Below are 16,414 nucleotides of genomic sequence, written 5' to 3'. Positions count from 1 at the left end.
GCCCGCCCGCTCGGCACGGCCGGGGGGCCCCGCGGGGAGGCCGGGGCTGGCGCTGCCCGGCCCGGTGATAAACGACCTTTTCGGTCACGTTTTAAGCAGGTTAAAGCCGCCTCTCTGCGGTCTCACTGCTGCAGGAAGAAATAGGTCTGTCATTTCCTTAGGGAAATTAACGCCATTAGTTGTCAAGGTAAGGCTATCTTAGGAATATTTAGTAGGTTTTCATCATTTTTATGGTTTTAATAAGCTGCTGAAGCCGAGCGCAGCCAGAGCTGTAACTCATTTCTCTGAAGTTTTATACAGTAGCAAAAACCTGGATAACGTTACTAAGATACAGCGCCAGCTCCAGCATCCTCTTTAGGGGAGAGGTAACTAGAACTATCTTTCCAAAGAGTTACAAGGAAAGGATGAAAATATCGTACTTTTTTTTTCCTATCGAAATTGTAACTGTGCTGTAGAGTTACTTCTCAACTTGCAGAAACAATTATCAGTTTATTTTTCATGGTGGTGCAGTTCCTCTGTGAGCAGCGCAGAGCACAGCACGAGCCTCCTCCTCCCATCCCAACAACTTCTGCTGTCACATAAGTGTTTATGTAGCCTAATAAATTCATGGCATTACATGCACATCTCTTGCCATCAATAGGGCTCAAAATACAAAGATGATTTATGAAAATTTAATTTTCAAACAGCAATGTTTTAGTGCATTGTTCCAGTAAATATTCCAATAAATTTTAGATCATTCATTATTCATGTGTGCAGCTAAAAAATTGTTCTGCATTTCCAAAGTCTGACACTCACTACAGAGGACAGAGAGCTATGAAATCCTGTGCTGTCTTCCTTCTGAGCAAAGAGAAACAGCCATACAGAAGTGTTTGCATACCATGTATGCAATTAGCAAAGCTCTCTTCATCAGACAGAAATATGCACAGGATGCTTGGGTGGTTGGACAGGACTGTAATTAAGTAAGTTAGGTTTTTGCAAATCCAGAAACCCAAGTAGTAAGAAACAGTGGCCAGACCCAGATTTTCCATGTCTCGAGAAGACTGAATTTTATACAAAAGAAATACAAGGAGAATTAAGTGGTCCATCTTGGACAGGACCAATGTCTTGCATAACCTTTGCTATCGGAGATTGTTTCAACCCTGACACACCCCAGGAGTGGCTCTCTGCAAATATTGTACAAGCAAGACAAGATTCATAGGAAGAGGTAATACCTTTTATTAGACCAATTAGGATGACTGGCAAAATGAAACGGGAATTCAAGTACCTAAAACACCCTTCTGTGAAATAGAATTCTACTCTTCAAACAAAGCAAAAAATTCAAGGTCAAATACAGGTTGGAATCAATTGCTCAGAGTTGAATTAGATACATGTCACATCATTTTGGAAGTACAGGTCATTGTTTCCCGAAGACTAGAAGGGATGTTAATAGGAGGCAACAGGGAGATGGTAAGCTAGTTATATCCTTGGGGAAAAAAGAAAAATAGGCAGTTTATAGCCTATGGGACACTGAAGGACTAGTAAAGGAGGAGAGGGAAGGGAAAGTCTGTGCAGGAACACCAGTATTGAGTCTGTGGGTGTTGAAACCCAGTACATGTCCCTGCAGACCTTGTCCTGCCTGTAGACCAGGCTGTCAGAGCCAGACCTTTCACTGCTTTATGCATGTGTCTGCCTGAACAGAGACCAGCAGTCAGTGAATAAAGCCAGGTACACTCACAGGACAGGGGAGCACATCTTGCAAAGATGACTGTTTCGGGGGCTGAAGACTTGCTCAAGCAACATGTTGCTGCAAGCAGGATGTTTCACTGTCTCTGCTTTAGGGAGTTTCTTTGTGGTCCTGCATGATCTACAGTGTCTTGGACTGCAGGTTGGAAGTCTGCATAAAGGCAGAGTCAGCGTGTTTGCTTATCTTCATCTTTACAATTTCTAGGAACATTGGTATAAGCTCACATCTACATTTAGACTTCCCTGATTTTTTTCTCTTACAGTCTTTCTGAGCTATACATTTCCCCACTGTAAGGGAATTCTCAACTGTAAAAGAAAACCACAGCTGTCATAGTGCCCCATCCATGTTTACACTTCAGTTCATTGTGAAGGATGCGATGAGGCTGGAGATGTGTGGCCAAGCACACGGCTACGATGAGTGCCAGCCTGGGGCTGTACCTGACAGCACTTGGGCAGAACAGCCTCTGTGCTGGGGGGTAGGAGAAGTGCAGCCGCACCACAGAGATGGAGGAGGTTTCACTGTTGCCACCTCATCCCTTTGCATTCCAGGCAGCTCAAGACAGAGGAGAAGTTGGCTGCTACCGGTACGCTTAGCCAACGGGAAGGCAGTGCCGCCTGCAACAGAGTACACACGGAGCATGCTTTGTGGTATTGTTTATTTAGGAACTGTGAGTAACTACAGCCGTAGTGTTCTCATCTTTGCAATTCTGATGGTTTAACAAACTGGGAGAACATTAGCATATTTTTAGTAAGGTACAAAATACACCCCGTTGTTGCCTAAAACATTTTTAAAAACGTGAGAAAAGCTCTGTATGCTCTAAATCAGATTCAAAACCTTTCTGTATAAGGAATTGTGGCAATACTGTGTTTAGTATAACAAGAGGTTTTTATCAATTGAAAAGGAAAAGACATGCTGGCAATCTGAACTTAGCAACGAAGAGTAAAGCAGTTAAAACCCATTGTGTCAGCCACAACAGTTGGGCTTTGACTGCAGAAGAGCAAATCATATGAAACACATACACAACCAGGTAATATCAAACAACCTAAGGTTGATATTGTACACACCTGTAGTAAAGTACACTGACTACTTAGTGGTGAGGATTTAAGGTAATGTTTTTTTTTTTAAAAAAAGAGGTAACCTTTGAAATGCAAATGGTTGCACTTTATGCACAAAAAGTGTAAAAGAAAAAGAAACACTTTTGGAATGATACATAGATATAAGACACACTGGTTTTGGATTATGCATCACCTTGAAGCCTCTGATATTACCTCTGAACAACAACAACAAAAAAAATTAAAAAGTGCCAATACTGTGAAAGGAAAGCAAAGTTACTAAGTCTGAGTGCATTAACCATTTCTGAGAAAAAAAACCTGGATTTTGGATTTGTTTGTTTTGTTTTTCTGCATTTTTTAAAAAAATGCAACAGCCTTACTGGTGCAGGTTTAAGACAAAAACAAGACAGTCAAGCGCATAAGGTAGAAATAGGTCCTATATAGGTTAAGATTCTTTGGAAACTGCTAAGTATAAAGGAGTTTGTAATCCAGGCTACTATCTTTTTGGCTACTCCAAAAAACTGTGGGAGTTTCCAGCTTGTCATCAGTTGAAATCTGTTTTGCAATCACCAAATAAACGCAAGTAAAACTTTAACTAACCTGGGATTCCATTCAGACACGTGCACATAGAAGTCACTGTTTGTGCAATAACCTGTTTTTTTTCACAGCAGCATATATATGAATCATAAGTCATTATTAGACTGAGCAGAACAACAGAAAATATTCTCAGTCTTTGTGTTTTCAGTCTGTTTCTTAAGTAGTCAGCTGTGACTGCACTGGAGTGACAGGTTCTATAAGGGAAAGGTGACAAGGTGTGCTGGTTAAAAGCAAGATCAAAAAGTATCTCAGGAATGTTTAACTTCAGCCAGTATTACAACGGCACTAACAGCGCACTGAGAAAGCGCAGTAAATGTGTTTGGAGTTAGGAGTGTGAAATTCTGTTTAAAACAAATGAAAAATGAACCATACCAACATACAAATTGCAGTGCTGGCTGTGTCAGACCTTCCCTTATAGAAGGTACTGCTCAGGGAGCAGCCTGTTCCTTAGGACTGAAGAGATTCACTGTGTGTCTGGCAAATGATTCCTTGTAAAGTAGATCTTGGGGAGCCAACTTAGCTGCAGTTTTGGCTGAGGAAAGTGATGGGGTAGAGCAACGAGCTCAGTAAATGGACTGTTTTTCTTTAAGACCTTCAGAACATAACTGTAGTCTTGTTTTCCATACATCTGATTTTCAAAATAGATTGGGCAACTTAGTTGATGACTTGCTTAAAAGAAATCCAATCATGCTAGCAACTTAGAACTGCCTGCTGATTTGAATTAATGCCCATACATAAAGCAAACAGGTATCAACTGATCATGCTGAAAGAACAACCCCCCAAAGACCTACGTATCACACAAGGTGCTTTTGATAACTTGGTTTTCTGAGCCTTATAAGGAGAGTCTTTAAATATATTTTTTTCGTTTTTTTTTTTTCTTCGAGCCTTGTTTCATTCTTCCTCCTCCTCATCTTCATCTTCTCCTTCTTTTGCCATTGTTTCCACAAGGAGTTCTGCGGTGCACGTGGCTTCCCCAAGGCTGTTAACAGCTTTGCAGGTGTATTTGGCATCATCGTCCCCACATACTTCAGAAATAGTCAAAGAACAGTTCCCATCCTCATCATAATCTATCTGGAAGTGACGAGACTCCTTGACAGGCTGATCATCTTTGTACCACATTACCTCAGGGTCAGGATAGCCTGAAATGGTGGAGAGAGAACAGCAATTGCAATGAATGAGTATTAACTAATCTGTAATTACTTTAAACTCGAATTCCCCATCTGTGTATGGATATGCCAATATGTTGATATACAAATATTTCATTGAATTCTTTTTAAAATAAATGTAGATGATGTGAGGCATTTCACATTTACCTGAAACAACTTCATTCTGAATAGCAAAAAATTGAAAGTTGTCACTGAGGTACTCACTAGATTCCAATTTCCACTCCTTTTGCAGTGACTGCAGACACCTTTTTGTGTGTCCCAGACATCAGCCAGCAAAGGAATCTTAATAGTGTATTCGAGGCTTACCTTACGCTGCAGCTTTTGTGGAACTCACAGTTCCAACACTGGGATGCAGAATTTCAAGGGTTTTGGGCTACAACAATTTAATGTCCTTCTGAGGTTGCTTTGTTGTGGCTATTCTGAATCTTTCTCCTCCTAATCTGCTCCTTACACACCAGCCTGTCCCGTACAGTGACTGTGGCACTCCCATTTCCTCTTTGTGTTTGTTAGGGTAAGTGAGGGAGTCTAAGAAAAGCATTTGGATTATGCATCTCAACAGGAGTTTTGGAGCCTTTTATGAAGCAAATGGCTCTGCCATACTTGAAGCATCCAGAGCAGGGCCGTACAGTACGTCCTGGAGAACAATCCCTTATACAGTACTCTTGGCTGCTACAACAAATTGAAGGCTTGTGGTCTCGGCCAAGTTCTGGACTGTGATGGGAGGATGACTTCCCACTGAGCAGCAGTAAAGTGCAGGAATCCCTAATACACAACGAACGTTACAGTGATACACTGGAAAGTTTGGAACATCAGCCATGGTACATCCATTTTATTCCATGCAGTACTTATGCACATACCCCTCATGCTGAGCATCCATCAGCAACAATAATCCATCCTCACATCTCCGCTGTGAGGTAGGAAACACAGGCAGTGAGAGAGATTAGGAGCACAGAAACAAACAAGCAGAAGGTCAGTGAGGCAGTTTCTGAACCTCATTTTAAGATTAGAAATTGTCTAACTTAAACACATGCAGTATGGTACGACTCTATCCATTTTGTTTTCCTAACTTCTAGCTTTCATCAACAGCCGTGATACAGAAGGTTCAATCTCATTGCAGCAGAAGCTCTAGCAGCCTTGGCCTTCAGACTGTTAGGCTGATCCAGTCAAGCTCCTTAAGTGCCTTCCCATAAACTTATTCTTTATATCTGAATATTCCAGTCCGAGTTTTTCTTTCTTGAACTTGTAAGTTACAAAAACAAAAACAAAACCAAACCAAACGATGACACAGTATTTTCTAGATGTGACTTTTGTAACCTGTGCAATATTATTGTTACTTCTCAGGCAAATATACTGTTAGGGAATCATTTGCCTGTAATACAATGTATGCATGGCTTACAGTTGTCTTGAGGTCACCTGAGACTTGTCTGTCATTTCAGACAAGTGACTTCCTACTTACTCTTGGTTTCTCATTAAGATTCCCTAAGACTACTCTTGCAATTTATGGTACTACATTGCAGCTTGGTTTTACTGTTTCTTTCCTTAAAAATCATCCTACTGTTCCCACTTGCTATTCTGAATTAGTGATTCACACATTGACTCTTGGAGACAGAGTCAAGAAAGACTTGGAGACAGAACAAGCCCATGCAGCTACAAATAATTTGTTATTGCAACATATTCATGCTGTAGCATGCAGATATTGGTAAAGCAAAATGGCACCAATTCCACAATAATACAGAAAAAATTGAAAAAGTTAAACAACAGCACAATGCAGAAAGCTGGCAAGGAAGGAAAGGAAGAGACAGATATGCTAATTCAAAGTACCTTCAATTTTGCAGTCAAATCTAGCAGCACTTCCTTCCACAACCTCTATGTCAAGGATTGTTTTAGTAAAATATGGCTTTACATGGGGCTTTTCTTCAGCCACTTCTTCAAGGAAAGCATCTGGAGTAGAGCAAAGAGAGAGTTAATTATTTTACAGGTCATGTTCTCAAAAGATGCATTGTAATTTTTAATTACCAGATGGTAACGACAGCATCTTTTATTTCACTTAATTCAGTTAGGGTAATGAGACAGTGAGGACGTTCTTAGTTTTGTGCCAATCTTTTGCAGCTGGACAAAGATTCAGGCCATAAATAGAATGAAATCGACGTGCAGGCCACCACACTACAAATCATCTTTATTTTTTCCTTGACTTTTGGTAGTTAGTGGAGTAAACCAGTTCAACTTGTATCAGGCCCACAGTCTATGGGGATATGTCAAAATGACTTGCTTGACTTTCAGAAGTGTCAAACATCAGAACCTCTGATTGTTACACACCCAAACCCACATTTTAAATGGGGACGTAGGGGAGTAATTTAGACACATTATTTTTGTTCTTAAATGTCCCTGTTTGAGGAGCATGGTTAATGCAGAGTATGTCTTGGTTGCAGCAAGTGTTAATACTTTGTTGCTTGCTGGCTTGAATGAGAAGGCAATACATCACTGTAATCTTTGTATAAACATGCATTCCCAAACTGATAGAAAGTGCAGCTGACAAATCTGCCTTAATTTTTTGGCTTCAAAAAGAGAAGAGTTTACTGCCCGTACTTATGCTGGGGCATTTTGAATAGCAGAACAATATGAGAACATTGAATTTCTTATAGATTTCTTTAAAAAAAAAAAAAAAAGAGGATAAAAACAGAGAGAGAGTGAGCAGGAATAACCAACTTGATGATTGGTCTCTAGCATTTTGTCTAAAAGTTTTAAATTCACAGAGAGGTAAAAATATGGTGCAGCAGAATTCCTTACCTTCATTCTCTACTTTGTCTGCATTTATAGGGCTGGTAGGTGAGCTCCCAGAGGCCTTCCTCCCACTCATACCAGAAATCATTGCCATGGACGACAGTCTTCCTATTGCTCGGACAGCATGGCCTGTTTTCTAAGACATAACATAAAAGGCTTCTGATCAATCCAATCCAACAGGCATGTGATTTTCTGTAACAATCGTGCTTCGGACAAATTATCCGGGATCTCTGCAAACCTCGCTGGAATTGTTGGACAAACTGCTTATATATAGCTCTGTTGTTTTAGGAGAGACAGAGCAGGCTGGTCTGAATGACCAAATTTAGTTGCAGATATAAACTTCCCCTGATGAACTCATACCTAAATGAATGTCTCTGTTAGCTGAGGATAAAAAGCGCTGTGTGAGAGGAGGGCCAGTGAAAAAGCTATGTCCTGTTTAACTGGAACTTAACTCTGGTGGCGGGTGGCTCTCTCAATAGCCATATGGGCTGGACTGAGCTTCATCAAGGATGAACAACCAGCTAATAAGAAACGAATGAGAAAGTATCATATGCATGATGGAAACAGACCTCTGACAGGCTCGAGAATCAACCACCAGGATACTAAAATATGCTCAAACTACGTTGCCTCTAGTACCGACATTTCTATTTTTGTACAGTTTGCATGTACAGTAGAAAGTAAGAGGAAATAGAAGGTAGATTTACATAACTGAATATTTTGTAGGCTACTCAAAAGGCTGGATCCAGGATTTTATACCAACTCCCCTAGGTATCAGAACGGCACAGATGGACCTGCTACAACAGTTCCAGCATTAAGAAAAAAGAAGATACGGAGACCAAATACATCAAAGAAAATTATTAAACCAATCTGACCGAATCAATGAGAAGCTTGGTGCTCCAACAGGACAGAACTACTGGCTTAGGAGAATGAAACTACCACAACATGAGGTAACTGTAGAGAGGCCAGGCAGATATGCTTTTCCCTCACTGTTCAGGTTTGTTAAGGATAACATAACCCCCCAGGCCTAAGTGGCATGGAGAGAACAGGGAGGAGAGATGGTCATGCTGCCAAAAGAGTAGGAAAAACTGTACTTGAACCCATACGCCTTTTAGTAGCCTGAAATGGAATCATCACGTGTTGTACCTACGCAGCCGTGCACCCTCCTACTGCTTGCCCGTAGAAACCAAACCTGCTTTACTGCATTCATGCTCTGGCCACACTTGAGCTTTCACCAGCAGCAGAAACCACCTGGCATGACATGTTTCTGAGAATTATAAACATTAGAAATAAAGAGATTTATTAGGATAACTAGCCCAATTCTATGTCCTCTTCATTACCTGCCATTTTCTTCTGGCCATATATTTCTTCATCCTATCTTTGGACAGTTTTTTGGCTTCCATGGTTTTGGTGTCTTTTTGCAGCCAAGGATGCTGAAGACATTGAGTACAATTGAAACGACTCCTGTTTATATAAAAAGTGTAGTCAGTGTTGCCATTAACGATGGCTGAACCTACCTGCTTTAACATTATTTTGTGCTCTCTTTTCTGAGAGCTGATTTTTCTGTTTCCTAAATTCAGCAACATAGATCACTTGGCACTGCTTTCCCAGCTGTGCTTCCTTCATAAACACACTTTCACAATTTGTGTAGGTTTTTTTTTGGAGAAAACTGTGCATTTTTAAGTGTTAATAAAACGTTATAAAACAAAGCACAAAAAGCCATATGTTTTAGGCATGGAACACATACAGCAGAGCTACAATGGCAGTGATTCAGCTACCTCATGCTGGCAGAACTCTGTCCCAGATCTCCTTTCCTTCACTTGCAGAGATTTTCCCTTTCCCACAACTTAATACCCTCCTTCCCTGCAGCACTGAGCACTTAACAAAACAGAAATGTCCCAATCTCTAATCAAGCCACACCCATTCTTCACTTCAGTTGTGATACACAGGTAAATAATCCTCTGTTCTCCATCCATCTGATTTTTTTTTTTCCCCAATTACTAGATTTTTAGGAAAGCTGCCTGCTAAGAGGCACCGCGCTTAAAATTCACACCTGGAAATAAATCTGGCAAAATTGCAACCCATTCAGATCAAGACAGAAGATGTCATGCAGGAACCTGCGTCACACAACAGTGAAGATAAAATCAGCCACACAAAACCTCAGGCTGCATCTTGGCTGAGGGAAAGGAAAAGCAGATGAGCAGGCGATTAAAAGAAAGTGCTTCATTCAGACCCTGCACCCTGCGTGTAAGATAAACTGCACAGAGAGACAGGGGGACACACAGAGACAGAGAGACACAGAGCTCCTTATAAAGTATCGCCAGCGGTGCCTGCATCAACATGGAGATTCACAGTGGGGAAACAAGAATGACAAGTTCAGTTAAATGCAAACACAGAAAGTGTATCAAGTCCAGCAGCTTTACTTCATATCTTTCTTTAGTAGATTGCTGATAAAGTCCTTGGCATCATCAGAGATTTCATCAAAAGCCTCATCGTCGAAGTCCCATGTTGCGGAGGTAACGTTGGCTAGGGTTTCGTTGTCGTTGTCTCCCATGAAAGGAGAAAGTCCACTGACCCTGGGGATAGAACAGACAGACAGACACAAAACAAACAGTGTCAATTTGCAAATTATCAGAGGAGCAAATTAAAATCGTGTGTGACATCTCCTATGCTCTGCAGATCTTTATCAGTAAAAGGTCCCTTAAAAAAAGAAAGAGGTCTCAAAGCTAAATACAGATAGTCTTATGGGGAGGGAACTAGAATTTCGACTGAAAGGAAAATTTCTGCTGTTTCTTTCTCTTTTCCCAAGACATTTTTGAGGAGAGAACTAGAATTAGGTGAAAGTGGAGCATACTAATTTGCTAAATGACTTGTCTAGTTCTCCATAAATAATACTGCAATTTTCACACCAAATTCAGCTGAATAGTTTGTTGGAGTTTTTTTGGGTTCTCCCCCCCGGTGTTTTCAGAGTGACTTTAGTGCCTTTACTGTCAAACCAAGTTTTTTTTGTACATTTTATTCCATTTACTCCTGCAGAGAGAGCCCAAGAAGAAAGGTGCATCATGAAGTCATGAAATCCACAGGGCTATTCTGTAAACAAAACCACCCTGAGTTATATAGCCAGATAAAACAGCACTACATCACTGCAGGCTGCAGACTTATGCAGATGCATCAAAAAATAATTTGGTCTTTATGTTCTCAATCAGTCATGATGATGCATGAAATGGAAATAATACTCTTTTATAACTTAAGTTGAGCTTCCAAGGCTTTTTACTCAATATAACTGAAAAATTGCCAGCGAAAGGCAATTACAGAACATCATGGTGTCATTTTTGCAGAGTATCTTTCTCCAGTTGAGCATCATCCCTTGTTATACTGTACCTTTGTGCGTCCAGATACTTTTGATTCCTGTATATATCACCCTTTTAGTAAAAACTTTCAGGTGAAAGGTTGCTTATTCATTAGAACTACAAGTTATTCAGTTTTCCGGGTCTTCTTCCTGGCATGCAATTTACATAATAACCTATTCTTAATGAAATTTTACAGACTTTATTTGCTTTCTCTGTACAATCATGTTAACCAGTTACAACAACCAGTTACATTTTAGAAGTAGTACATTTTTTTAAAAATACGGAAATATAAGTGGAACATACTAGGGTTCTGAAAATACTGTACGTATATAATTCTAAATTAATGTTGTGATGCTACTGAATAACACAGAACAGACTGGCAGAAAAAGAGATTGGGATCAAATGAAGTGAGCTGCTGGATTAATAATATTAGAACATTAGAAGTTATTTTGTTACTAATTACATTCAAAATCTGATTTGGAATTTGTTCCTAAGGATTTTATTTCTATAAGCAAAGCAGAAACACACATTCTTTGAAGTCTCAGACAGAGCAGATACTAAATCCTTTACCATTTCTGGAAGTTGTGTGCAGCACAGCACAGTCTAGGATCTTATGTGTATACTGTGGAAATTTGCTAGTAATAATACATGAGATGAAGATAAAAGGTTTGTTTCTTCTCAAGCAGAAAGAGGTAAATCAGGACGGAGGTGTTTGATGTCTTACTTTCCTTTATATGGGGCACATTCAAATGCAACAATGAAGCATGACTTTGTAAATGTATAAGGTGGCATAAACCCATTTATGAATGTATAATAGGCAGGAGTTACAGAAAGATGAAAAATTAACGTACCAAAAAATGCTCCCATGAAACAAAGACTGCTCTCTGTCTTTGACACTTTGACACTTACTTTACCAGAAGAGACAAGGCTTATGCCTGATAGAGAGCTGCTATAGCTGCGGTGCGATGAGACTCCGTTCTGCCCTCATGCACATCAGCCATCGTGGCCAGGTAAATCGTTGAAACAAAATCTTTGCCATGGAATCCACAAAGCAATCCTGCAAGGCCTTAAACCTGTCTCCAATATTTAACCATTTTCCTATTTATGGCAATGTCATTGTTCCCTATAATGTTTTAGAAAGTGAAAAAAAAACCCCAAAAACCCAACTCATCCAGACTGCAGTTCTAAGTTTTGGGTTCCAGATACCGATTGCTAAACTGTCTCTTTTTTGACTATGTAGTAAGTACAATAATCTCTCAGCCAATTCATCAGCTGCTAGAAAGGCTCACATTTTATACAAATGAAGGGGCTGTGAAGTATTTCCTTAGTTCACTGTCAGTATAGGAGACGCATGTCTTCTCTTCATCCAGTTAAGCTTCCAGAGGACACACTTGGGCAGCCAGAGCAAGAACAATCCCATTTCCCTTCAATACTTGATCGAAGTATGGCAAAGGTGACCTCTGCACAGTGTTACCACAAATAGTACTGTGCAGCTCTTGTGCTGCGTTAGGTAATATTTTGGCCTATTTCCAGAGATTAAAGCTGCAGTATTGAGAGATCATTTCCATGCTAAAAAGACTGCTACAGATGCAGGGACATTGCTTCATGTGGGAACAGCACTGCTCCATGCTGCCGTGCTTATAAAAACATCCAGCTTTCTGGGCAAAGAGAGACTGCGTGTCACACACAGTGTCCGAGGGATGAGAATAAATAGAAGGAGATTAGAGAGGGAAAAACCCCTTTGATTGTTTTGGTTGGCTTTTTCTTTTTCCCCCTTTTTTTTTTCCTTTTTTTTTTTTTTTTCCAAGAATTGCAGGATTATTGGATAAAATCTTAAATGCTGTGGTAGGATTGACTCATCCCATGCATTTGGTAAATTACCAGATGGGTACCAGTTAAGCCTCCACTCACTTTGTCATTTCCAGACACCAGTGTAACAGCACTCATTCAAATGTTTCAATGAACCTATTTTCGTATTACTGAATGTGCTGCTGCAAATTTATAAGGATAAAATTATTTTCTCTCTCTACCACAGTTTTACACTGTGAATCAGTTGCCTTATCATGGAAATACTCGAAAGGAGAACTAGATCCCTGTCTATAGTCAGAAAACAAAATCCAGCAACTAGTGTATATTGTAACCAGAAATTCTTATCTTTAGCACAGATTTCATTGACCTAAGTCTTGGTTGTTCATTTCTCAATAGCCATTTAAAGTAATAATGGCCCAACAACCCTTTTGACAGATTATGGAAACAATTTAGCATTGGAATGCTGAAGCTAAGTGATAAAGATGAGCTACCGCTCCAGAAAATTAATATTGAGCTTACACTGCAAAGTTACTGTTAGACAAGCAGCAAGTTGTTTACTGAAAACATTTTTCCAGCTACTTAACCAGGCATCTTCCTGGCACATCAAGAACCATTTATTTAGAAAATCCTTCACAGTGTCCACTTCTAAATAAAGAAGAAAGATATTTTATCCTGTAGAAGTTCCTTAACATTTATCGGTCTGTTCTAACAAAGCTCTGAGTGCAGATTTAGAAATGTTAAGATCAAAAGGGTCCAGTGTGGTTGCCAGTCTCACTGCCTGGGTAACAAACACACTTCACTTAGAAATCTTTGCATTAAGACTGTCACTAATCCAGGAAAGATGAGTTTGCTGCATGTCTCAAAATGTGAGGCTCTGAGCATTGCTCTGCAAGCAGTGCTCGCAGCAGCAACTGATTTGGGTGGATGACACTGAGCTCCTCCTTACAATCTTTGCATTGTATCAGCAGTGAAAAAAAGTAACAGATTTCAGTAAGAAGAGTACTATCTGTTTCTGATAAACCTGTGCAGGTCACGTCAAATATGCACATGATAATGCCTGCACCCTGGAGATCATGTCATAATTTACTTCTTTTACAAGTGAAATAAAACAAATAAATAGTCTCAGGCTACTCTGTGGGGGACATGCATCTACTGGACAAAACCAGCTTTTCCTTAGCTGAGGGCTGACCGACTCCCACATCAGTACTCTCAAGGAAAACACAGACCACTGAACTCATGCAAAGGAAGACAGCTCAATGCAGAAGCAAGGGTGTTACTCTGTTCTCATCCTTGGTTTATGTGCCCAGCGGATTAACGAGGAATCACAATTTTACATTGCCACTGAACAACTTATTAATTTCCTTTTGAGCAGTACAGTCATGACATTAAAGCCCTCCTAGCTTGCTTTATTGAAAGAATAAGGAACGCTCTCTCATCTTCATATTAACAAGGCTTAAATTTTTAATATGAGATGGAGCCAAGTGTAAACCAGCAGCACGAGTACTTTGCCTTATCAGAGTCCCGAGTCAGCACACCCAAAAGGTGTACAATGCTGAAAGATCTTTCAACCAACCCAAACTGCCAAACAAGGGAGGAGTAACAGCAGTGATGAATTACACAACAGGCAAAAAGGAAAGGGAATGCTTGAAGAATCGGGGTGCGTGTTATTAGGAAGACACTGAAGGAAAATAATATACAGAAAGATCAAAAAACCAGCCTACGGATACGGCATATTAAAAAATTATTAGTTGACAGAGATCACCTGCTCTGAAAAGATACACGCTGCCTGGCACTGGTAAAGCAAGAACTAACGGAAAGCAAGCAGAGGTTTGAATGAGCCACAGCCAATTCCTCACTGGAACTAGTCAGATTCTATAGTGACAGAGGGAAAAGGGCTATCCACTTTGAATGTACCTACATGCAGCATGGAAATCTTAGACCAAAAGTTGGTTTGAAATAAAAATAGAATTTAGAAATTGTTTCAGATTACTAAATATTTGAAACACCAACTATCCAAATGGATCACCAGAAAAGAACTAGAAATAGAAAACACATCAAACAAATTCAGCAATGCCCAGAAGAATAAATGGGACAGAAGGAGCTGGAAAGAATTCAGGAGGTTTAACCGTCATTAGATAAAGATTATTGTAAATGTAAAAAGAAATGCTGAAATAGACATAAATGGAGAGGATATACACGAGCTGTATTATTTGTAGACTGTTAAAGGCAATAAATCAAGTATGTGGGACAGTACTGCGATGCAGAACAGGACAGAGAGCAAGATAAAAGTGGAAGATAAAAAACATGAGGTGGAGAATACAAACAAGGAAATTTAAGGAAGAACAAAGACTGAGGAAGAGACAGGACTGAATAAGTTATCTAGAAAGATTAAAAGGATTTAATGTGTAGCTTAAAAATGCGGAAAGGGAACCCGTGAGCTGTAGGATGGAATTAAGTCAGTCATGCCATAAGGAAGACAGATGCAGCATCCCAATAGAGCGTGCAGTATCTGTACTTGGGCCTGCACAGCAGAAGGACAGGAGAGAGGTTTCACTGCAGGGTTTTGGAGGAGCGCTGTCACCCTCTTTCCTACTTGAGATTACATCCTACCCATTTATTCTTCTGCAGGGAAGACCCTTCACCCACTGAAATCTCTTTAGCAGCTCTTTGCTAAACCTGGTTTGTACTTGTTGTACAGGACATAATGGAAACACAGTCTCTTTCTAGGCAGGTTACAGGTCTCTCAACACTAGAATCTTACCTTAAAAGAGGAGTTATGTCAAGTTATGCAATTCCATGCTTTCTGCTGCTTCACTTAGGACCTACAATAGACATGGGAGCTTTGGGCCATCAGCTGCCTGTAGCAGACCTGCCCTTAAGTCCAGTGCTGCTGCAGGGCTCGCCTCTTCCTTCATGGCCCCACTCACCATGTCAGGGGCAGAGGGGATGCCAATGCTAAGTTACAGGCACAGCGATGGTATGTGAGACTGACACCAAACGAACGAGTCTTACACTTCGGCATGAGATTGAGCAGTTCTGAGCTGATAATCAGAAGAGGGAAGCAGAGCTACAACTAGAGAGAGATACAGTTCTCAATGACTTTTATTTGCATTCTGTAAGGATGATGTGATGGTCCATTTTAGATAATGGCTCATGGTTGTGAGTCTGCAAAAATAGCTGGGCTTGAAGGAAGTGAAGACAGATTGGGAGCCTGTCACTCTGGGGTGGAGAAGGAAAGTCCAAGCGATGACTCACAGGTCTTCCCTAACTTCTGTTACTTTATTCTTATCGCAAGAAAGACAAAAGGTGATTATTACTGTTAATCATTATTGCAGCGATAGCTATGCATCAAAAAGATTTTCATTGCATTTGGGTAATGTAATTTTCTCCTCACAAGGAGTTAAATGAGCTTAAAGACACCTTAGCAAACAAGTAATTTCATAATATATTTCACAAGGCATATCATATCGAGTTATCTGAATCAAGTGTAACATCACCCAATCCCATCAGCTGAACATTACGGCATCTAAATATCTTGCTTCTGGTGGCACAGAGAACTTGGAAGAAGCAGTTCTGCCACTGCTGGCAGACTGGTCTTTTGCATGACATTTCACCTCTTCTCCATCTGTTTCACCTGCTCCCTTTGCCTTGTCTACTTAGACAATGACGGTGTTCTCCAGCACGTACCATACTGGAGCAGCAACCCTGGTTGCACACCTTAGGAGCACACACAACTGCTGTCACTGAGTTTTGCCTCGGTTGTCTGACATGTCACCGCTTATACTGCAAACACACAAAAACTCACATATACTTTGATCGCAAATGACAGCAAAAGACGTGAAAGCCCCCAAATGTGCGTGTCACGCTGCGGTTAAGGGTTGTTCCCTAACGTGTACGAGGCCTCTAGGGGGCAATGTAGCCTTGAGGGAACTCTTGGGT

General features: G+C 40.4%; 1 protein-coding gene across 1 annotated transcript in view; it reads right to left on the bottom strand.

The window, feature by feature from the left end:
* Positions 1 to 4,241: 4,241 nt before the first annotated feature.
* MYLK (myosin light chain kinase) overlaps positions 4,242 to 16,414 on the bottom strand; it is a 73,629-nt gene continuing 61,456 nt past the window's right edge. Inside the window, exons 13-17 of the mRNA XM_010167068.1 lie at positions 9,740 to 9,892; positions 8,657 to 8,780; positions 7,326 to 7,455; positions 6,360 to 6,479; positions 4,242 to 4,511 (exon numbers count right to left, since the gene is read on the bottom strand). Of these exons, the coding sequence (XP_010165370.1) occupies positions 4,264 to 4,511; positions 6,360 to 6,479; positions 7,326 to 7,455; positions 8,657 to 8,780; positions 9,740 to 9,892 (775 nt within the window). The 3' untranslated portion in view covers positions 4,242 to 4,263. The remainder of the gene's footprint in view (positions 4,512 to 6,359; positions 6,480 to 7,325; positions 7,456 to 8,656; positions 8,781 to 9,739; positions 9,893 to 16,414) is intronic.

Source organism: Antrostomus carolinensis, unplaced genomic scaffold (assembly GCF_000700745.2).
Source record: "Antrostomus carolinensis isolate BGI_N321 unplaced genomic scaffold, ASM70074v2 scaffold4784, whole genome shotgun sequence".
Classification (NCBI taxonomy): domain Eukaryota; kingdom Metazoa; phylum Chordata; class Aves; order Caprimulgiformes; family Caprimulgidae; genus Antrostomus; species Antrostomus carolinensis.
Note: the sequence above shows the minus strand (reverse complement) of the source record. Positions and strands in the feature narration are given on the sequence as shown.